The sequence below is a fragment of the Myotis yumanensis genome, unplaced genomic scaffold (assembly GCF_028538775.1).
Source record: "Myotis yumanensis isolate MYYU_CA2020_CCGP unplaced genomic scaffold, mMyoYum1.0.hap1 SCAF_3, whole genome shotgun sequence".
Classification (NCBI taxonomy): domain Eukaryota; kingdom Metazoa; phylum Chordata; class Mammalia; order Chiroptera; family Vespertilionidae; genus Myotis; species Myotis yumanensis.
In genome coordinates this window covers 192498291-192523023 of record NW_027223754.1, presented here as the reverse complement: position 1 = coordinate 192523023, position 24733 = coordinate 192498291, and the positions used below count along the sequence as shown (strand labels likewise).

The 24733-nt window shown below is 39.6% G+C and overlaps 1 protein-coding gene across 2 annotated transcripts; it reads left to right on the top strand.

The window, feature by feature from the left end:
• The first annotated feature begins 7849 nt into the window (after positions 1-7849).
• Positions 7850-24230, top strand: C3AR1 (complement C3a receptor 1). 2 transcript variants are annotated; one of them, XM_070410733.1, is made up of 2 exons: positions 7850-7999; positions 20437-24230. In XM_070410733.1, the coding sequence occupies exon 2, from the start codon at positions 20447-20449 to the stop codon at positions 21881-21883; it is 1437 nt and encodes a 478-aa protein (XP_070266834.1). In that variant the 5' UTR covers positions 7850-7999; positions 20437-20446; the 3' UTR covers positions 21884-24230. The 2 variants fall into 2 exon arrangements, with proteins under 2 accessions (XP_070266834.1, XP_070266833.1); XM_070410732.1 differs by lacking the exon at positions 7850-7999 and adding an exon at positions 15440-15505.
• The last annotated feature ends 503 nt before the right edge of the window (positions 24231-24733 follow it).

Below are 24733 nucleotides of genomic sequence, written 5' to 3'. Positions count from 1 at the left end.
AACTAACATTCTTCACCACACCACACTATCTAACATATGAAGCACCCAAGATACTAGTTTAAAAATAGCACATTTAGACCTAACCGGTTTGGCTCAGTGGATAGAGTGTCGGCCTGCGGACCAACAGGTCCCGGGTTCGATTCCGGTCAAGGGCATGTACCTTGGTTGCGGGCTCATCCCCAGTAGGAGGTGTGCAGGAGGCAGCTGGTCGATGTTTCTCTCTCATCGATGTTTCTAACTCTCTATCCCTCTCCCTTCCTCTCTGTAAAAAAATCAATAAAATATATTTTTTAAAAAATAGCACATTTATATAGTTTTGTATGCCCATCTATGTTTTTTATTTAATATAAACCTTAAATATAGCTTCGTATCTATACAAAGATGGTAATTTTGTAATTTAAAAATGGAAGCAATCTAAATATCCAGCTATCTGGAATTGATCAATTCCATAAATAAATGGTACATCTATCAATACAGTCTTGTGTACCTGTTAAAAATTGAGGTTGATTTATATGTTCTGGTATGAAAAGGTAAGTTGATAAGTGAAAACCGCAAGTTACGGAAGAAAAAATATTAAGTCATTGGTATAAAAATGAATATGAAATATTTAGATGTGATAGGCATAAATTAGTTTTGAAACTATAGTCAAGGCTTTTTTATTGATTGATTTGAGAGAGCGAGGAAAGGAGAAATACAAAGCATCAGAGAGAGGAAGAGAGAGAGTGATATCTACGTCTTGTTCCACTTATTTGTGCATTAATTGGTTGCTTCTTGCACGTGCCCTCACCGGAGATCAAACCCACAATCTTGGTGTATCAGAACAATGCTTTAACCAACTGAGCTACCAGGCCAGAGATATAGCCAAGAGTCTTAACAGAGGCTGTTACTTCAGGGAAAAGGGAAAGGAAAGGAAACTTTTTTTATCTTATACACTTCTTTCTGTTACTCTTATAATCGTAGTAATAATTGCCCTGGCCAGTGTGGCTCCGTTGGTTGGAGTGTCATCTCATACACCAAAGTGTGGTGGGTTGAATTCCTGTTCAGGACATATGCCTGGGTTGTGGCTTCAATCCCCGGTCAGGGTGTGCGCAGGAAGCAACCAATGAGGTTTCTCTCTCCCATGGATATGTCTCTCTCTCCCTGTCTTCCTCTCTCTAAAGTCAATAATAATAATAATATTAATTACTTGTAAGAGTAATCAATAACTATTGCCCTAGCCAGTTTGGATCAGAGGATAGACCGTCAGCCTGCAGACTGAAGGGTCCCAGGTTCAATTCTGATCAAGGGCACATGCCCAGGGTGTGGGCTCGATCCCCAGTAGGGGGCATGCAGAGGTGGCCACGGCCCTTGCACGAATTTCATGCATCCACCTCTAGTATGTAATAAAAGTATAGAAAAATGATTATCTCTGAGAAAAGAGGGAGATAAAAAATTGGAGGGGGAAGGAACTAAATATAGCAAAATATTAAGACCTAAAGTGTGGGTGCTGCCCGGCTGTGTGGATCGGTGGTTGAGCGTCGACCTATGAACCAAGAAGTCATGATTCAATTCCCAGTCATGGCTCATGCTGGGTTGCAGTTTCGATCCCCGGTGTGGGACCTGCAGGAGGCAGCCAATCAATGATTCTCTCTCTTCCTCCCTGAAATCAATAAAAATATTTTTTAAAACACAAGAAAAAGGGCTGAAAATGAAGTTAATAATTTATCGTAACTACCTGATAAAGCCTCCACATTGGCTCTCAAACGTACAGGGTTTAGAAAGCTTCCAGGTGGGAGAACACACTCACACTGGGAGAGTGGTGCAAACCCAACTCCACATGGACAAAAGCTCTGTGCTCAGGCCCCTCCCAGGTCTCACCCTCTGTATCTCTTCATCTGTATCCTTTATCATATCCCTTAATCTGGTAAAGGTAAGTGTTTCTCTGAGTTCTATGAGCCACTCTAGCAAATAATCAAATCCAAGGGAGAGGAGGTCACGGGAAACTCTGCTTTGCAGCCAAGTCAGGCTGAACCGGTGGGTAACCTGGGGACCCACTAGCTGAGATTGGCATCTTAAATTGGAGGCAGTCTTGTGGGACTGAGCTCATGTAATGTGGTATCTGACACTATCTCCAGGGCAATAGTGTTAGAAATAAGTTAAATTGTGTGAAATGTAGCTGGTGTCACAGAATTTTTTGGTGTGTGTGTGTGTGGGAAACCCACACATTGGATTACCAGTATTAGAAGTGCTGTTAATTTGTGAAAGTAAAAGAGACACACTGGAGACGAAGAACTGGGTTTTCCCTACAAAAGGGAAAAATGAGTGTGTTCTAACCCAATATGTTTTATATATTCTTTTACATGCATACTACTAGACATGAAAAGGGGAAGGAAAGGCAAAAGTGACAAAATTTAAGAAGACATTTTCTAAATAATTCACAAATAGGATAGCTCACCTAAAATAACAATTAAAATGTACTCGAAATTTTATCTAGACCTACAAAATTTATGAAAGCCATCTACCCCTCAATAGTTCTGAATCCTGTCCCCTCCCCCGCAAAAAAGTGCCTAAGGTTTCCTATTAGATTAAATAAACACAAAATGAAGCTTCATGCTCTTGTTTACTTTCATTATTTTGTAACTAACCTCACAAAAAGTGCTAATGAAGTTCAGCTTACTTCCCCTCTAGTCTCCTTCCTTGGCTGTCCTGAATACAACTATAATAGACAACCAATATATTATTAGAAGAAGCAAAGTTGGTTAAATTTTCTTTAAACCACTCAGATTTGAAATATGGCTGATTTATTCAAGATCTAAGCATAAGTGCATGGGATATCTGTTGTTATAAGTTCATCGGCTATTATGTTATACAGTTTCAGTTTTGTTATATTAGTTTCTGGGTGACTTTGTTCTTCAATTTGTGTTCCTACTTGGTTTTACTACATGTGCAAAATTAGGCAGCTATGCTGTAGGGAGCAGAGTACATTTAATCTGCATCCTTGAGGGACATGGGTTGGGATTTGATTAGACATAAAGGTTGTGACTTAACACTAGGAAGGGAACATGCTGTAGATTATTTGCTACATGTCCAAGATGGGAGACTAGTTTATTTTTTTAAATGTTTTTGATTTTGAGAGAGAGAGAGAAAGAGAAAGAGAGAACTCGATGTGAGAGAGAAACATCATTCGGTTGCTTCCTGTACACACCCCTACCAGGGATCAAACCCGCAACCTGGGTGTGTGCCCTGACTATGAATCAAACCAGTCACCTTTCAGTGCATGGGACTGAGAGGGTTAACTTGAAACGCAGGCAGATAGGGCAGAGGTCCAGTGGAAAACAAAGGCAGGTGGAACATAGGCAGGGCAGACACAGCAGTTTGAGCCAGCCTAATCACAGAAACCAACCAAGCAGAAATAATAAAATGTTTCTGGACTCAAAACTAGAGGCATGGGAGACCACGGGAGGGCCTGCAACAATAAGGTGTACTGACACAGAAACAGAGAAAGTTCAGCATAAGAACAGGGGGAGAACACATAGAAACAGGGAAAGTTCAGGTTCGTTGATGGGCAAGAATAATTGAGGACTACAAAGCTTCAAGGGGGGGGGCAGCCCATTATTGGGGAGTTTGAATCTACTAGGAGAGAGAGAGAGAGAGAGAGAGAGAGAGAGAGAGAGAGAGAGAGAGGAATCATTTAGTTTTTGGTTTCTGCAGAGGCAGAAAACTCTGCTGGGCTCCTATAGTAGAGATGCCAGGTGTGGCCATGGCAGCTGCTGGCAACTGTGGGCTCTAGCAGAACTAGTAGTTTCAGCAGCAGCCACAGGCCTGTGAGTTCCTAGATTTCTGCTCAGCAGAACAAGAGCCCCAGTCTCAAAGACAAGGACGCACTTGCCCATTCTAGGTAACCTCTTTTTCTACATTTTTCTTCCAATTTTATGGAAGCAGCCTCTTGTGGTTCAGCATAAATCGGGCAGAACTTGTGGGTAACCTGGGGACCCACTAGCTGAGATTGGCATCTTAAGCTGGAGGCAGTCTTGAGGGACTGAGCTCATGTAATGTGGTATCTGACACTATCTCCAGGTAGATAGTGTTAGAAATAAGTTAAATGGTGTGAAATGTAGCTGGTGTCACAGAATTCCTGTGTTTGAATCTGCTTGTAATAAACTTTCCACTGGGAAAAAAAACCTTGGCTCACCATTCCAGTTATCAGGATGACACTCAACTGAGCCACATCCGCCAGGGCAATGGAAGATTAGTTTTGATCTAATAGGTAAATGGAAGCCACATTAGTATTTGATATAATAATTGCTAACATTTATTGAAGGCAGGCACTGTTTTAAGTGCTTTGCATGTATTAATTTATTTATATTAACAATCCTATAGAGTAGGCACAGCAAATATTTGATTTAGTCACTCCCCAGCCAGGAAGATAGAAACCATTGTAGATATTTCAAACATGGTATTGAATACAAGGATTTGGGTACAAAAGTATTGAAAGGACTAGAGAAATAAATAAGGAGAAAATAATATAACCACAAGAGGCTGCTTCCATAAAATTGGAAGAAAAAAGTGGAAAAAGAAGTTACCCAGAGTGGGCAAGTGTGTCCTTGTCTTTGAGACTGGGGCTTTTGTTCTGCTTAGCAGAAATCTAGGAACTCACAGGCCTGTGGCTGCTGCTGAAACTACTAGTTCTGCTAGAGCCCACAGTTGCCAGCAGCTGCCACGGCCACACGTGGCATCTCTACTATAGGAGCCCAGCAGTTTTCTGCCTCTGCAGAAACCAAAAACTAAATGATTCCTCTCTCTCTCTCTCTCTCTCTCTCTCTCTCTCTCTCTCATAGTTTAAATGTTTCTTCTGTTTTATAGTTTTTTCTTTTACTTTTAAAATGGATTTGCAATCTCTCTGCACAAACTAAGTTCCAGAATCTAATTCAATGATTCTCTGTTCTCTTCACTTTTCAATAACACATGACACGTCCCTCTAGCAGAGCTTTTCAGAAACCCACTAGAGAGAAGGTCTAGGAAATGTTAGTGTGGGAAGGTGGGAATGAGCTTGAGTGACAATAGATAATATTTGACACAATCCCCATTTTGCAGGTGAGCAAATAAAAACACAGAGTTTGAATAACTTCTGCACAATTAGTCACACAATTAGTAAGTGGCAGAGCTGGGATTCTAACTCAGGCCTCTACTTGCCTTTCATTAATCCTTGGTATGTCCTGTTTACTCCAACTAAACCACTTTACTGTGTCATTCACTCATGTTGGGCTCACCTCCACCTTAATAAGTGCTCATGTTTTCCCCCTGCTTGAAATGCCCTTTCAGCTTCTCTCAAGCCCTGATCCAATGAGAGAATTATAGATTGTTAGATGTGAAAGCAACCTTAAAATAGTTACTCCCAGTAAAACTGGAAATGAAATCTTTCACTCCTTTGCCCTTTATACTTCTGTATTTCAATTAATCTATACTAATAAAAGTGTAATATGCTAATTAGACCGGGTCGACCGGCCATCTTCTGGATATCTGACTTCCTTCCCGGACAAAGCCATGGGGGCCAAGGCAGAGGCAGTTAGGGGCAATCAGGACGGCAGAGGAGGGCAGTTAGGGGCAATCAGGCAGGCAGGCAGAGAGGTTAGGGGCGATCAGGCCCAGATTGCGAGAGGGATGTCCGACTGCCGGTTTAGGCCTGATCCCAAGGGGTCCCTGATTGGAGAGGGTGCAGGCTGGGCTGAGGGAACCTCCCCCCCCCCCCCACCTCCATGCACGAATTTCATGCACCTGGCCAAAAGTCTTTTTATAAGCATGTATTATTCTAGTAATTAGATGATAATAACAATGGAGATGATAGGCGATGATAGATGATAGATAGATAGATAGATGATAGATAGAACAATAAACTCAACTCTTGGCATGTTTTCTTGGGTCTTTCTGCCACAAAAATATTCTTCAGTGATTTGACTGCAAATAAAGGAGGAGCAGATACTATTGTTTGGACAATAAGTTGATTAACATAGAAAGTCCTTAACACAGGCAAGAGTGTTCAAATACTTTTGATCCAAATAAACTTTATTTCACATGCATATATGCAAAAGAATAATGTGGGTGAGAATTCCTTACAATGTATACTGAAAGCAGGAATCATTGTTCAAGGTCCTGCTTCAATCTTCTGCACTCTCCTGATGAGACACAGTCTAATCCCCCAAACTCCTATATATTCTCCAATCCCTAAAGCACTCTCCTCCTACTTGCCTCTGACTATGCTCCCCATAAACACTCTAAATAGGTTGTCATCCTTTTTGCCTTTAGAGGTCCTATAGTTTTTTAAAACCTTATTTCTATGTATGTCCTCTTTAGAAGATACTTTTCGAAAGAGGATATACAGAAGGCCAAGAGACATATGAAAACATGCTCAAAATCACTATTCATCCAAGAGATGCAACTCAAAATGACATTGAGGTACCATCTCCCACCTGTCAGAATGGCTATCATCAACAAATCAACAAATGACAAGTGCTGGAGAGGATGCGGAGAAAAAGGAACCCTCGTGCACTGCTGGTAGGAATGCAGACTGGTATAGCCAATGTGAAGAACAGTATGGAGTTTCCTCAGAAAACTAAAAATGGAACTCCCATTTGACCCAGTGATCCCAGTTCTAGGAATATATCCCAAGAAACTAGAAACACCAATCAGAAAGGATGTATGCACCCCTATGTTCATAGCAGCACAATTTACAATAGCTAAGATTTGGAAACAGCCTAAGTGCCCATCAGCAGATGAGTTGGTTAGAAAACTGTGGTACATCTAAACAATGAAATACTATGCTTCTGTAAAAAGGAAGGAACTCCTACCATTTGCAACAGCATGGATGGAGCTGGAGAGCATTACGCTAAACGAAATAAGTCAGTCAGAGAAAGATAAATATCACATGATATCACTCATCTGTGGATTATAATGAACAACATAAACTGATGAACAAAAACAGATCCAGAGATAGAGAAGCAGCGATCAGACCGTCAAACCTCAGAGGGAAGGCAAGGGAGGGTGCGGGGAAGGGGGAGAGATCAACCAAAGGACTTGTATGCATGCATATAAGCATAACCAATGGACACAGACACTAGGGGGGTGAGGGCACAAGCGGGGGGTGGAGGGGCAATGGGGGGATAAGGACATATATGTAATGGTTTAATCAATAAAGAAAAAAATGAAAATCACAAGACACAGTAAGAGGAGATAAAAAAAATCAATGGAAAAAATCCTCAGGTAAGGATTAACAATAAATAAATAAATGGGGGGGGGGGGGACCGTATTTCTACCTTATCTTATTTCTATCTTAAGACTTTCCTAGCTTGTCCCAGGCTAAATATACTGTTGCCTATTTAAATATACTTATGCTCTACTATTTTATTTCTACATTTATATTATTACAGCCTGAGTTGTATTACAATTTTTTTTGTGTATGGGTGCATATTTCTACTAGATTGTGAATCTCAAGAAATAAGGACATAGTTTAATTTATCTGATTTAGGCATGGCACATTTCTTTACACATGTTAAGCATTTAAAAGATGTTATTCGAGATTCATTACATGGTGTTGTGCAGGTCATTTCTCCCAACCATTCCCAACCTGCACCTTCACATACCATAGAGTCATTTTGGTGCATTTCTAAAACAAAACAAAAGCAAACATTTAGAAAGTGAGTAGCTTATGAACAGAGTATTCTCTACCTAACAATGCTGTGTCCTGCAGAAAATTTCTGAGAAGTATGCTCTCCCACTCTGTTTATTACTTTTCTTATCTGATAACATTTAGAAATGACTCATTTTGAAACACTTCCTGTAAAGTCAAGTAGTCGTCAAAAATGTGGAGTTTATCAACATAAAGGAAAAGAGAAAAGAAAGAGGAAGAGCTCAGCAAATTTCCTAAACATACTTCATGACTCTATTAAGTGTGAGGACGTGACAGACAGGAGGTGGAGGGCTCCAGATCCGTGCTAAAGCCTTCAGCTACTATCTCAGCTTTCTGGTAAGAAACCCTCAACCTTCCTAATGCCGCGACCCTTTAATACAGTTCCTCATGTTGTGGTGACCCCCAACCATAAAATTATTTTCGTTGCTACTTCATAACTGTAATTTTGCTACTGTTATGAATCATAAATATCTGATATGCAGGATGTATTTTCATTGTTACAAATTGAACATAATTGCCGAAACCGGTTTGGCTCAGTGGATAGAGCGTCGGCCTGCGGACTGAAAGGTCCCAGGTTCGATTCCGGTCAAGGGCATGTACCTGGGTTGCGGGCACATCCCCAGTGGGAGATGTGCAGGAGGCAGCTGATCGATGTTTCTCTCTCATCGATGTTTCTAATTCTCTATCTCTCTCCCTTTCTCTCTGTAAAAAATCAATAAAATATATTTTTAAAAAAATTGAACATAATTAAAGCATAGTGATTAATCACAAAAACAATATGAGAACCGCTGCCCTAGACCCACTTGATGACTTGAGCCTAGTTTGTTTTGCTTATTATACATGATGATTGCAGGGTCATTATCTTCTATTTCCCTTTATTCCTTCCCAACTTATACATCATTTCTTTTTTCTACATGTGCGCCTTTCTTCTTCTAAATATTCCACATTCTATATATCTTTGCTTTTAATATATTCATTCTGAACTAATAGTGAATTTTTATATCATTTTCCTCCCTCTCTTAAATCAGCTATGATTCACCTTCTGACTTTTGATTTCCATTTTCTCCAAAAGTTTTGTTTTGCAAATCATTGATTGCCTAGTATATAGAGACACATTGTTATATACATATATATGCATATATATTCTTATTCTATTTCTCTTATTTTTATTTATCCTTTTTCTTCTTCCTTCTTGCTACTGACTCCTTTCCTATCATTAGTATTTGATTCTGGAATCTACTTTTCCTACCATAGTTGAATTTTAGTTTTAAATCTTACTTATCTTTTTAGTTACTGCAGTCAACTCAGTATTTAAAATAAAATAAAGAAATTCTCTATTTTTTTATTTAAAATTCTTTATTGTTGAAAGTATTACATATGTCTCCTTTTTCCCCCATTGACTTCTCCCCAGCCACTCCCACCCCCAGCACATGCCCTCCCCCGCTGCTGTCTGTGTTCATCGGTTACGCAAGCATACAAGTCCTTTGGTTGATCTCTTTTTCCTCCTCCACCCTTTTCTGACTTCCCTCTGAGGTTTGACAGTCTTCTCATTGTTTCTATGTCTCTGGGTCTATTTTTGTTCATCAGTTTACTCTCTATTTATCTTAAATGTAGAGGTATTTTATAGTCAAAACACTTGAAGAATCATAAAAAGTCATCTTATTCTGAAAGACTTTAAAACTCTGATTTATATTTACTTCATTTCAAGACAGATAATATGTGATATTTAAAAAAGCTCACACTGGATGACTCAATTGCTTTATATTGGAATTTTGCTTTTGTCAGTCTTTAATACTTCCGTTTGTGCAGCTCTCAGAACCTTTCCCTTTGCTAACAATACCAAAGGTGAAGGGGGCGGGCATGTATGAATAAAGTTACCCCACATATCAGAAACCAACCAGCTGGCAGCTTAGTATGTCCATTGCTGTAAGGAGGGGTGAAATTATCAGAACAATTCATATTGTAGTTACTAGAGACTGAAAAACAATAACTAGAACACCTAGTAAAAGTCCAACATTCGCCACAGGGAGCTACTATAGCAACCCTAAGAGAAAACAATCCTACATCCTTTTCCAGGACAGTGGGTCCCAAGGCATAAAGGCCCCTGTATGTGACTTTCTTCCCAAAATGAATAGAATGAGTATAATTCTGTATATTAGCAATAGGTCTTCCAAGTCCTACTAGGCAAGATGGAAAGGGCCATTCTACATCGGTCCCTCCTTGAGGTGTTCCCTGGGTTCAGTCACCCATTCTTCCCCTCTGGCGCCCTCTTCACTTTGGTGTGATGGATTCTGGGCTTTACCCCTGCCAGCTTCAGAGTAGCTGGAGTGGTGACAGACACATCCCAGGCTCCTGTCCATGTTGATCGTCCATGTTTTGAGTAGAGCTCTGTCTCCTGCTAAGAAGGAACGTAGGGGGGGAAAAATCCCTAGCACATGTCTAACCATTAATTACAGTCAGTGTTTGATTAAGATGCTGGGTAGAGTTTTATGTGATACCCAAGGCTGAGGAAACCTGAGGAGTGATTTGGGTCCTGAGGCAGTCACAGAGTCATCTATCTAGTTTTGCCGCTTTTCTGGGCCTGCAGCTGAAATACAACTGAGGCCTAGACGTTATCTTTAGGCAAGAAAATGTCAGGGGGTCTAAACTGCCTGACTAGTGATATGAAAGGGGAGGATTGGTTACCTTGGGAGCGAGGTTCTTGTTTTTCCAGTTTTGTCCCTTGCTAGGCATCTGGAGCTTTCTGCCCAGCTGAGTTTCTGCATCTGGCCCATCGTCCTTGCTCTCAGGGTCTAACATTCTCGGGGTCTGGCTAACATTTCCCCCCATAAAGATTTTTGGTCCTGAATTCTTTCAGAGAAAAGGGGGCATCAGGTCTCTTCTATAGACGTTTTCTCCTGGAAGGTGGAGATATTTTCCTTTAGAGCCAAAAATCCTTGCTCTCTGTCAGAGGGAAGATGAGGCCTGGGTATAAAAGGAGGTTGTGATGGTATATATGGGTGGTATCTCCTGAGTACAAGTAGGGCTTGTAACCTGGTGGAGACAAACTGTTTTATAAATTTTAGTATTATTGGGGAAAGCTAGAACAATAAGAATTATGGCAAATGGTGTGGTGAAAGGAAAGAGACATTAGTTTGGAGGATTGAATCCAGCCAAATATTTATGAAAACTAGGAAAAAATTCAGAATCTAGTTTAGTTTAGCTCATGGGTGAAAAATAAAACTTTGAAGATAATGAACTGAACTAGAGTCTAACATTGCGACTGTGTATATGGAATCTATTGAAACACATTCCCCCCCCCCCTAAAATCACCCTCATTTTTATTAAATAGCCAAATTAAGACCAATTTATTTACTGTATTTAGTTTAGTTTCAATATGGCCTGATTGTTTGCATGAACACAAGAATAGCAATTGATTATATAGGCTTTCAAAAACTTGCTTTGCTGGAATCTCAAGATTGAGCCTTAATTAGCCTCTAGGGCAAAGATGATGAGCCACCTACTTGCCACCAAGTTTGCCTGCAATACCTGTAGAATGGGGTGAATCCCTCAAGTTTTTGAGGTTCCCAATGATGTCTTGAGGTTCCTTCCTTGCCATCTCTCAGGAAAGCAACCCTTGTTCCTTACTTGGAAAGACTGCCATGAACCACGGGATCAAACAAGGTACCAGCCCATTTCTTGTAAGTGACTTTTGATTGGCTTCAATCTGTTTTGAGAATGCTTTCTGGTGATGCCCAGAGTCTAAGCATGTCTCTCTCAGACATAACATTCCAGTCAAAGTCTTAAGTTAATAAAACCATAATTGGTTTTATTGAATTCATGCAAAGAAACTTATTGCCATGACTTACTCATTAAGAATTACCAAATTCTCAAGGGCGGGGGGGGAAAAAGGAGACATATGTAATACCCTTTGTAATACTTTAAGCAATAAACAAAAAAAGGGAAACAAACAACAAAAAAAGAATTACCAAATTCTGGAGGGATAAGATAGGGAGAAAAATATAAAAGTTCCCATATTGCTTATGAAGGTCTAATTTATCAAATTGTTTTAGGGAATGAAAACAAGCTTTCTTATATTTTGAAGAGATGACCTGACCTGCTTAGAAACCTATAATTTAGAGTAAGTCAGAATCCTTGTTATGAATCTTTCCAAAGACTTAACTAATGTATTTGTAAATGCATCAGAGCAAAATAATGATGGTCTGTAAATGACAAACTTGAGTGACATTGTTATAGACTTGACCATAAAACAATTGACAAAGAATCTTGCTTTTCTGTAGGATATCACATAAGACAATTTTTGGTAAATAATAATTATTATGAAATGACATAAAAAAACAATATAAAGTTTAGAGTTTAAATATATATATATATATATATATATATATATATATATCAAACAAGATGCAAGGTTTTAAAAGTATTGAGCACTGGAGACAATTTATAAATGCCCCAATGTGTGGATTACAAACATCTGAAGTACTACTGCCAGATGCTTCCCATAGGGAAACATTACTCTAGGCTTGTCCAGTGTCACTGACAAGAAACCTGTTATTCCTGAAAATTTCCTTTTGAACTTGACTCTGAATCTTTGCAAGTTCCTTCCTAGAGGAGACTGAAATTTCTAGAATATTCATATTAACAAAAAAATATATATATATATTATTATTTGGCAAAACTTCCCATGTAATTTTTCAAGCATATTAAATGGGCCTTATTAGTTTAAAAATTTAGGAAAGAGAATGAATCCTTGAGGTATTCCAGGGCCCGTGGAATAGGTCAAAGTTGTTTCTCTGTTGAAAAAGTCTTTTGAAATTTAAACTTTGGGAAGGTTGTCATATATACTTAACCAACATATTATATTTTAAATCTTTTGTAAATCTAGGCAGAACAAAATGTTAACAAAAAAAACATTCAAATCTTAAAAAAATTTTGTGCATTTATTTGAGTCAAACTATCATCAATTGCTGGGAAGCAGAATCTCAACACATTGAGATAATGCTCCAGAGAAAGGTGATTTTTCACCTATTTTTATAAATTACCATCAAAGGAGGAGATGTAAGTGGGTTACATGAAATTTGTTGGTATAGATTAGGGAGGTTGGAGAAAGTAAAGGGGGGATGGAACCTCTGGAATTGGAAAAAAAGTTAAATGCTAGACATGTGCTTCGTTTACATAGGTGAGCATAATTAACACTCAACAATTAATAAGATAACAACAATAATACTGAGGGAATTTGCGATCTGTGCCCTGGCACCATTTGTTGTGCCCTTCGCGGTCAGAAAAAGGGAAGTTACAAGTTACCCTGACATTTCACAGTTATGGTATCTTAGATGCAAAAAGACAACAAGCTCAGTAAAGATCGAAGTTGATCTTTGTCAGGGAAGATACTGGCCTAGGACATGAATACCCATTATAAACTGCTTTTTAATGAAAAGGTTTTAACTTCAGACCATCCTTTGTGGTTACTTTAGGTCTATGAATTTGCAAGGCCACCATGCAGGCCTTCCTTGAGTTAGTCAGATTAGCATGTGGCTCCTTTTCATCCACAAAAGGCATATAGCTTAATGGTAACAATTTTAAAGGCTGTTAATTAAACTTAAACCAGTTTTGATATTAAATATTTTGTCTAGACCATAGGATTCTATTGAATTTATGTAAGTATTCAATTTCTGTAGGCCAATAAAACATTATACCCTAGTAGTGCCATCCAAACATTACACATAACATACAGACACATACATGAAGACCATAAAAACCAGCATTTCTTAGATTGACATTTATGAACACACTTGAAACACACTCACTTCAAGACACACCTTCCACAAAGCACTAGACATTACATCAACTGCTCCAAATTTACTTTATAGAGTTTCTGTAACAAAAGCTATAATCAGGTGAACTTAAAACTTGTCTAGCAGTAATGTTTTGGAATTTCATGCTATTTTAGAATATCTAGATATTTATCATTTAACTCAGCAATGCTCCAAAGCTTTTAAGTTACAAAGACTTTGGAAAATTATGTTTAGGCATATGAGGCTGGAGAAAAGGCGGGCAGGGAGAGGAGGGAGCAGGCCTCGCTGCGGGCTCCCAGGCCTCCAGCAGCTTGGATTTAAAACTGCCACATTTTGCCTGACTGGTTTGGCTCAGTGGATACAGCGCTGGCCTGCAGACGCAAGGGTCCCAGGTTCGATTCTGGTCAAGGGCATGTACCTTGGTTGCGGGCACATCCCCAGTAGGGAGTGTGCAGGAGGCAGCTGATCGATGTTTCTCTCATTGATGTTTCTAACTCTCTATCCCTCTCCCTTCCTCTCTGTAAAAAATCAATAAAATATATTTTTTTTAAAAAAGAAAGTGAAAAGGCAAACAAAATTAAACATGCTTTTAAAAAAATTAAAAAAATAAATAAACTGCCACATTTTTCCTTAGAGATAACATGCTAAATTGTGTGGTAATGAGTTCTGTTTCTGATAATAGCCTGACTGTTATGTGTTTGCAGTTTTGTAGTAAAGAAAGTTGCTCTTTGGGAAGGGAGGTGGCAAGAAGGCAAAATCAGGGGTTTCGTGTGGTTTTAGGGGGCTGGGAGTGGAGGCATAAACAATAGGACAGGAGAAGCAGAGATCAGCGTGGTGATGGAGCTCAAAGAAGCCCTGAACATAGGGAATCTCAGACCATTTGCCCAGGCAGTGGCAGTATAAATCCAATTGGAGAATGGTGGATACTTAAGAGTGCCATCCTGGGGCCAGATCTCCTGATGTACAGTCATGGGCCCTAGCTGGTTTGGCTCAGTGGATAGAGCATCGGCCTGTGGACTGAAGGGTCCCAGGTTTGATTCCGGTCAAGGGCACATGCCTGGGTTGTGGGTCGATCCCCAGTGTGGGGCATACAGGAGGCAGCCAATCAATGACTCTCTCCCATCACTGATGTTTCAATCTCTCTCTCCCTCTCCCTTCCTCTCTGAAATCAATAAAAATATATTTTAAAAAATAAATTAGACAATGTGTGGCCATGCTGTATTGCAATAAAAAAAAAAGAGGCACTTGTGTCTAATTCTGTCTCCTAAATGGAGGGCCTTAAGCGTCTGTAAAAGGCAGGCCAGAGGTGAGTCCCTAGGAAGGATTGAGGTTGAATTGCCCATGGTGTTACTGCCATACGGGCATTTGCAGGGAGAAAACAAGGGCCAGTGTCCCAGCCTGGCTGCTGCACCTTCCTTGTGCTGAAGCTTATTCCAGGAGGCATCCCTCGATGACTAGAAAAGACTCTGCTCGGGACTCAGTGACCCCCAGTGGCTAGGGATAAAGAGGGGTGCCCCCGCTATGCCAAAACTCACATGCCGAATCTCACAGTCCCCCAAATAAAATCCGACGGGGCATTTTGGACAAGGATTTGGGCGGTGTGTGGTTTTCATAGTGTGCCTCCATTGCTTGGATGTGTGCTTGCCACCGGCGAGCTGCCTAGAGAAATCTTGCCCATCCCAAGCCAAGTTTATCCTGTCACGGGAATCTTCTAGTGGCAGCCACAGTAGAGGCTTTTAAAAGGCTGACCCACGCCCACAAGTGGTGGCCCCATGGGGAGCCGAGAGTCTTGGTCCCTAGTGCCCTCTTCCCAGAAATGAAATAACTCACCCATTAGTAGAAATCAGAAGGTCTGATGATCTGGCACTCCTGCCGCTGCTGGGGAGTTGGGGAGGCCTTGGTTGCTGTTAATCTCTGAGGGTAGGGGTGGGGTGAGGGGAAGGGAAGGAAGAAAGTTTCCCTTCTGGATATCCCCTTACAAGCCACCAAATGAAAGGGGAACATGGTGGATGGTGGATGCAGGCAGGCTAAACAACCATCTCAGTCGGTGAGTAAAGGAAAATGAATGTATTTAAGGGAAGGGGGTGGGGGTTAGGATATCCCAAGGGAAGGGCTGCACAGCACCCAGCCACAGGGACATTGGGTCAATGAGAGCAGCACCCAGGAGCTGGACTTTCATCCTTATAGGCAGTCACTGGTGGGTCTAGGGCAGTGATGGCGAACCTATGACACGCGTGTCAGAGGTGACACACGAACTCATTTTTTTGGTTGATTTTTCTTTGTTAAATGGCATTTAAATATATAAAATAAATATCAAAAATATAAATCTTTGTTCTACTGTGGTTGCAAATATTAAAAAATTTCTATATGTGACACGGCACCAGAGTTAAGTTAGGGTTTTTCAAAATGCTGACATGCCGAGCTCAAAAGGTTCGCCATCACTGGTCTAGGGGCTGAGCTAGTGGGCTTGGAATGCAGATGGAATGCTCGAGTGTGATCAAGTGCCTTTAGGACAGTTTCCAATTCCTTGTGTGGTCTGATCTGACACCTGGTGCCCTGCAAGTTTTTCCTGGTGTTTTGTTCTCCTGTGGCGGGACTCACAAATGGCCCTCAAGGATTGTGTTGCCCTACAGGCCCAACACTAAATGTCAAAAGAGGGAGAGAGAGAGAGAGAGAGAGAGAGAGAATCAGCCTGACAGCTATTTGACCTAGGATTTGGGAACCCTCCTATTTGCATGTGTAAAAGTCAACTCATTTGCTGAGTATCAGTGTCAAAAAACTGCAAAATAAAAATAGAGACAACGAGAGATGATTGCTAAGTTTATTTTCAGTCCTAGCATTCTCTGACTCTCTCCTTCTCTTGGTGTTTTATGGATCTATACATGAATGCGTGTGTTGGGGTAGGACGTGGGATCAGGGTCACTGTCATGCACAGAAAGAAAAGAAGAGACCCTAACAGAACTTGAATATTTGAATAGATAAGGCTGAGGGAAAGGGAATGAGGATAACTTTTTTAAAAGTATTATTTTGTTGACTCAGTTACTTTAACTTCCGCTAAATATTTAAGATTCTATGACAACATTGGGTTAACTCAGCAGAACTACTTCCAAGTAACAAAAATATATTGGGCCTTTATAAAGGGAAACATAAAATGCTGTTACAGCTACTAAACTGGGAACTGGAAAACAAAGAGGAAGTTAGAAGAGACGGCATCCTTACTGGAGTAAATGAATAAAATAAGAATTTTAAACTTAGTTAAAAAAGATTAAAAAGTACCCCCCCCCCAAATGAACATCCATCCATTCAAGTTATATTTAATCTTTCTGTCATATAAGGCATTGTGCTAAATTCTGTGGAACAAGCTTTTAGGAACAAGACTCATTTCTACTGTCATGAAATTTAAGGCCAGTATGATAAATAGGACAGCCACTATAATAATTTCAATATGAGATAAAATGTGTCATTGCACAGAGACTATGCAAAGAGGTTCAAATCTCTCTCTCTCTCTCTCTCTCACACACACACACACACACACACACAAATTAAGAGGCTGAAGAATTAATTTCTGATTGGGATTATTAGAGGAAGTTTCAAGGAAAATATAATATTTGAACTGATCTTGAAGAATAACTAGGATTTTAACAGGTAGGAATTAAAGATGGAGGAAAGAGGGGGTTAAGGTAAAGGACATAATTTCAGATAGAAGTAAACTTCATTAACTAAGGTACAGAAAATAGCATTAATTTGGAATAGTGAGCTGTTCAAGAAAACTATAAAGGATGGTACATTCAGAATTAGGGGAGGGCAATGTCACAGAGGCCAAAAGAAGAAGAGAGTGTCAAGGAGTTAATGTATCAAATGAAACATATTATATTAGAGGATGGAGACAAGGAAAAAGATGCTTGGATTTGTTATTTAGAGGTAATTTTAATGAAGTGATAGGAGCAGAAGGCAAAGTACACAGGGTTGAGAAATGAGTGGTCAGAACAACAGACCACCAAACAAGCCAGTATCTTTGAAAAAGAGAAACTAGACTAAATTAAGACACTTAAGAAACACAACATTCTGAGGCAAGTGTGATCCTAAGTTTGATATAATTGTGGGCAAATCAGCTATAAAAGATATTTTGGGGACAGTTGGAAGAATTGAATCAAGATTGAGTATTCCTTAAGGTACAATCATACTGTATAATGTGGAGACTGATAACTGAATAAAAGAAAGCAGTTTATAAAACAATATGCATTTATACCCACATTCATAGCACTGTTATTCACAATAGCTAAAAGTTTGAAGCAACTCAAATATCCATTGACTAATGAAAGAATAAACAAAATGTGACCAATACATACAATGAAATAGTATTCAATTTTAATAATGAAGGAAATTCCAACACATGCTATAACTTGGATGAATCTTAAGGATATTGTGCTAAGTGAAATAAGCCAGTCACAACAAAGATGAGTGCTATATGATTCCACCTATACTGTAGTCAATTGCATAGAAACAAAATAGAATGGTGATTACCATAGGATGGGGGAGAGGGAAGTAGGGAGTTGTCAAATAAATCAGAAATTAATTCTTCAGCCTCTTAATTTGTGTGTGTTTTAGTTTTGCAATGTGAGAAAGTCCTGTATTTTACACAATAATGTGAATATACTTAACACTACTGAACTATATGCTTAAAAATGGTTAAGATGGTAAATTTTTATTACATGTGTTTTACTGCAATTAAAAATGCTCATGAACCAACATGTAATTTGATCTATTTTGTTAAATTGTGCATAACAAAAAAACATATATACATTCATACATATATAAAAGTGTGAATGTAAACACACACACACACACACACACACACACACACACACACACACATATGTATATAAAAGATCCAGAAGGTATTAAGGTGCTAAAGTAATAATCAATGACTGGTAGAATATGGGATTTTTATTTTCTTATTCTTTTTTAAATATATTTTTATTGATTTCAGAGAGGAAAAGAGAGAGGGAGAGAAATAGAAACATCAATGATGAGAGAGAATCACTGATTGGCTACCTCCTGCACAGCCCCATGCTGGGGACCAAGCCCACAACCCAGGCATGTGCCCTGACTGGGAATCGAACCATGACCTCCTGGTTCATAGGTCAACACTCAACGACTGAGCCACTCTTGCCGGGCTATTTTCTTATTCTTATTTGTCTATATTTTTATGCATATTTTTGCTTCTGTTAATATAAAGTTATTGTTTCTGTTATATTCAATACAAAACAAAAGACAAGAAAGAAATAATGGGTGGTGAGAAAAATCAATGCCAAGAGTGTAAACAACTCTTGAGAAACTGAACAGCAAAAGGAAAAGTTGATGTTGTATCTAAAGATATAATTGAGTCTAGGACCTTTTTCTCTGGTGGTGAGTCCTTTGAAAATCTGGTAGGGAATAGATGGACCTCTGCCCTCAAGGAAATGAAAATATTAAAGTTAAAATTTTCCCTATCATTTGAGGTAAAAATGGGGGTTCTAAAAGCCCTTTCATGGATTTAAAGTTGGGAACCCCTAATATAAAAGTCATTGTTTGCCCTAGCTGGTTTGGCTTGGTGGATAGAGTGGCGGCCTGTGGACTGAAGGGTCCCAGATTCGATTCCAGTCAAGGACACATGTCTGGGTTGCGGACTCGATCCCTAGTGTGGGGCGTGCAGGAGGCAGCCAATCAATGATTCTCTCTCAACATTGATGTTTCTATCGCTCTCTCCCTCTCCCTTCCTTTCTGAAATCAATAAAAATATATTTTTTGAAAAATTAAAAGTTATTGTTTGTCCATTAGACTCATTTGTTTGTTTTTAATAGGGAATATTAAGTAAGGAAAGTAATCAGTGGAGAATGAGAGATTAAAAGTCAAAAAAAAAGGGAGAAATTTACATTGATATAAACTTTCAAATTAGGTTATTTTGATACACACTTAAATAGATACAGTAGATTTTAAATGGTCCATCCGAGCCTGACTAGCATGGTTCAGTGGTTGAGTGTCCACCTATGAACCAGGAAGTCACAGTTTGATTCCTGGTTGGGGCACAGGTCCGGGTTGCAGGCTTGATCTCCAGTCTGGGGCATGCAGGAGGCAACCAATCAATGATTCTCTCTCATCATTGATGTTTCTATCTTTCTGGCCCTCTTCCTTCCTCTCTAAAATCAAATATATGTGTATATATATATATATATATATATATATACACAATTTTTTAATAAGTAAGTAAATAGTCTATCAGAGAAAGTTTTGTGTTATTCAATGTGAAATCAAGGAATACAAACTAAAACAGTATAAGGGCCTGTGCAGTTCTACATCATTATGTGGGAAGGTTAGATTTCCAAGATGCCGGAAGCCGTCCATCCTTGCTGCTTGACACAGTTGCTGCAGGAAAGAAACATCTGCACAGCATGTTTCAAGGGACCTGGCATATATAGCATATTGTTCTTAATATGTTTGCTCTCCTTAGCACCATGTGTTTTAACCAAGGTCACCTCTCTGAGAAAGGTTGTTTCCCCAGGTGGGGATTTTTCCCTGAAGTTAGGGAGGGGATACAACCCCTTAACTAAGTGCCAGGCGGGTAGTTAATCACTTTAACTACAAACAATCACGCTTAAGCTACATAATCTTTACTCCCTGGAATGGAGATAAGAAACGCCCTAACCTTTGCAATAGAAATTGACAGGATTAAAATCAACTGGTATAAATACAGATGTAACAAGACAATAAACATCAGATCCTGATCAGATTCTAACCAGAACTTGGCTGGAGATCCTGGCTAGAGGTCCTGACTAGGCTGCTGATCAACTGAAGGCTGTCTCCGTGTCATTCCTTCTTCGCCGACTCCGTCCACACCTTTGGGGACCCCTGGACCTGCTGGCGTTGGACCCCAGCACCAAGATACCCATTTTTAAAAAGATAATGTTACTTTAAATATGTTTGTTTCTCTTTTTGCAGAAATTTAGCAATGGCGTATTTCCCGGATGAGACCAATTCAACTGACATACACTACCAGCCTTGGTATAACCCCCCAGTAATTCTGTCCATGGTCATTCTCAGCCTCACTTTCTTATTGGGATTGCCAGGCAACGGGCTGGTGCTGTGGGTAGCTGGCCTAAAGATGAAGTGGACCGTGAACACTGTTTGGTTTCTCCATCTCACACTGGCAGACTTTCTCTGCTGTCTCTCCTTACCCTTCTCCTTGGTTCACTTGGCTCTCAAAGGACACTGGCCTTATGGTTGGCTCCTATGCAAGCTCATTCCTTCCATCATCATCCTCAACATGTTTGCCAGCGTCTTCCTACTGACTGCCATTAGCCTGGACCGCTGCCTTTTGGTACTCAAGCCCATCTGGTGCCAGAATCACCGCAATGTAAGGACAGCCTTCATTATCTGTGGATGTATCTGGGTGTTGGCTTTTGCAATGTGTATACCTGTGTTCATGTACCGGGAAATGTTCACCATAGGCAACCATACTATGTGTGGCTACAATTTTGGTACCAGTGGCTCATTAGATTATTCATACTACACTTACGATCAACCGGAAAATGCATCTCTTGACAACCCCATCGTTCAGTTGCCTGGAGAATTGGTTGACAGGTCAGATGCTTTCTCTTCAGAAAGAAATGATCATCCTTGGACAAGTACCATGCTCCTCCATGCTGAAACATTTCAAAGACCTCCTGGAGATTCAGTTCCTGTGGATTCAACTAGATTACCTAATCAACATCCATATTATAATTTAATTAAACCTGATGATGAGGCCTCCCCAACAATCCCCATTGGCCTTCCCATTGAAGATCACAGAATTAACTCATCGGATGACTCTGATGCTTTCCTCTCTACCGATTTAGAGCTTTTCTCTAGTACCTCTAGTAATGCCCTATACACAATTGAGCCATCACAAGATTTCCAGGACTATACTGAAGATTACATTGAATATAACAATAAAGTTGCAACACCCCAGGTGATAATAACCATCACTAGGTTAGTGATTGGTTTCCTGCTGCCCTGTATTGTTATGGTGACCTGTTATAGCCTTATTATCTTCCAAATGTGGGGTCGCTCTATCAAGGCTCAGAGCAAAACCTTCCAGGTGGCCATAGTGGTGGTGGTTGTCTTCATTGTCTGCTGGGCCCCATACCACATTTTTGGAGTCCTCTTTTTGTTTACTGGCTCAGAGACAGCTCTGCTATCCTGGGACATTGTGACCATTGCCCTAGCATCTGCGAATAGTTGCTTCAATCCCTTCCTCTATGCCCTTATGGGAAAAGATTTTAGGAAGAAAGCAAGGCAGTCTGTGCAGGGCATTCTGGAGGCAGCTTTCAGTGAGGGGCACACACATTCTACCAGTTGTACCCAAAGCAAAGGCTTTTATGGAAGAAACAGCAGTACAGCTGTGTGAGAATCTGGAGCATTTTACCCAAGCACTTGACTCAAGCAGAGCTTCTTAGATATTCACCAAGTGTGACATGTTTCTAAAAGAGCAAGGGACATGGTGAACAGGGATTTCGGAAAACACCAAAGACTCAATCTTGAGGCCTTCAAAGTGTGGTCCCAGACTAGTGACATCAGCATCACCTGGAAACTCTCTGGTCCAACCTGACTTGAAAACAAGTTCTCTTGTTTCTGATGAAAGCTATGTCTGAGAGACAATGCACAAATTAATCTACTTCTATCCCAAACTAAGCCACCTGAGATAAATGAGAATCTAGTCTGTTGTAAAATGTTTCTTTCCATCCTTAAATTTTTTATTTAGTATATCGAAATTCCCTTCCAGGTTCATTTTAAAACCAATTATCCTAGCTCTGAGTGAAAGGTGATAATTTATTCTATGGCTTTATTGTTATACTGTTGTTGGTGGGGGGGATGGTTTTAAATAAAGAGAAGGTGCAGGTGGGGGTGGTAGTAAAGGGTAAAGGGGCCACATATGGTGACAGAAGATGATTTGACTTTGGTTGGTGGGCATACAATGCAATATACAAATCATGTATCATAGAAATGTACACTTGAAACCTATATGACTGTATTAACCAATGTCACCCCAATACATTTAGTGAGATAAAAAAAATTTTTTTAAAGAAATAGTCTATGACCCTAGCCGGTTTGGCTCAGTGGATAGAGCCTCAGCCTGCAGACTGAAGGGTCCCAGGTTCGATTCTTGTCAGGGGCACATGCCTGGGTTATAAGCTTGATCCCCAGTGGGGGGTGGGGGGGGGCGGTGAAGGAGGCAGCCTATCAATGATTCTCTCTCATTATTGATGTTTCTATCTCTCTCCCCCTTTCCCTTCCTCTCTGAAATCAATAAATATATTTTTTATACTCATGGATACAGGACGCAATTTCAAGTTTCCTTTATTGCAACTAAATAAGATCTCTTGTGTAAACACAGACTACTAAGGCATCTAACAACTTACTCGTGATCTGTAATGTAAGCTGCCCTTTGAGGAGTTCTCTTATCTGTTTTTTCTATTTGCCTATTGGTAGAGCCATCTGCCTTCCACTCTTTGTGTGAAATGCCTTAACTCCCTTATTTCTCTTCTGCTCCTAAGTCTTCTTTCATATTAGAATTTGTACCTTTATTAACCTCTAATGTCAAAAGTTTAAAATCGCTGAAAACAACTGAGTACCCTCCAAGAAAACCATCAAACTTATTAAAACATGACTACAGGTATCATTCATGTTATAATTACCAGATGTATACATCTTTAGGCTTCTAAATTAAACTTTATCAAAGTAATACATACACATAGTTTAAAGCCATTCAAGGTTTATAATGAAATATGACAAGTTTCCTGCCACACTCTGCCCATTTCTGAAATAACCGTTGCACAATTTTAGATGTTCCTTCTGATATTTGCCATGATGTTTCTAAGTCATGAACTTATGCTGATCATTTTTGTAGATAATGTTAAAATGACTTCTGATTTTGCAAAATGAAGAATTTTATCCAAGCACATATTCACATTTGTTTATCCAGAGTTCCAATATTCATTAACCATCACATTCATTTGTTCATGACCACATATTTTCTTCCACTTTCTCTCTCCATTCCAACCATACATACATACATATGGCTTTCCATCTATCCTTCTTTCATTTTATAAAAGCACTGTTCAACTCCCTATTACCTTCTCATTTGTTCTGTATATAAGCCTGTATGTGTTAAACCTTTAAAATTTCAGGTTTGTTAGTACTTAAATATAGCTTCATCTATGCTGAATACAATAATTTAATCTAAAAATAGAAAATTAGAAGTTGAGAGAGGGTCTAGACTACAAATTTGTTATAAAGTATTATACAGGCCAAAACCGGTTTGGCTCAGTGGATAGAGCGTTGGCCTGCGGACTGAAGGGTCCCGGGTTCAATTCCGGTCAAGAGCATGTACCTGGGTTGCGGGCACATCCCCAGTGGGAGATGTGCAGGAGGCGGCTGGTCGATGTTCCTCTCTCATTGATGTTTCTAACTCTATCTCTCTCCCTTCCTCTCTGTAAAAAATCAATAAAAATATATATATAAAAAAATAAAGTATTATACAGGAAATTTCAAAAAACTAGGAATTCTTTCACTTGTAAGGTAATGTCTAATATGGTGTATATTTGCAATGCTAATTTTTATTTTAATCTGCTTATATATTTGATGGGAATAAATGCTTCCTTTCTTGTGATTCCTTGCAAGACTCAGAGATTCATGGATTATTTTCATTGTGTGATACTCAATATATCATAATCTCTAGACATGCAGCAAATAAATCTTGTTGGGAATAGCTGTAGTCTTGCTGTATTAGCAGTTGGCTAGGCTTGTGGAACTCCCAACAAATCTCCCAAGACCCTAGGTGTAAGTCCCAAACTCCTGAGGTTAGAGTACAGGATATGAGGAGGAATGAATAGTTGGCATTGCTGGACTCCTTCTAGATTACCATTTACCTTGGAAACGTAATCTGAAATATTCCTAAAATTGAAATTCCCTCATTGCTTATAAAAAACTCTGGGGAGTACCTATAATTATGACCCAATTCCTCCCCAAATTATAGTACATTTAATCTTTAAAATATCCCAGCATTAAAGCAAGGCAACATTGTCCATACACCAAGTTGCAAAGGGTGACTGTCCCTCTCAACAATATTTCACTATTTTTAATAGCATTTGAAAATGAGAACATTAATGGCATACTGTACATTCTTGTTTCTCATCCATCTTCCCCTCCCCACCCCAAAAAAATAGTCTACTAATCAAACCCTGTGGTATGAGGTGGG

Coding starts and splice junctions, on each gene's coding strand:
- C3AR1 (XM_070410732.1), top strand. CDS start 15,468: ATGGTGGATGCAGGCAGGCTAAACAACCATCTCAGTCG. Junction 15,506..20,436: donor CTAAACAACCATCTCAGTCG/GTGAGTAAAGGA, acceptor CTCTTTTTGCAG/AAATTTAGCAATGGCGTATT.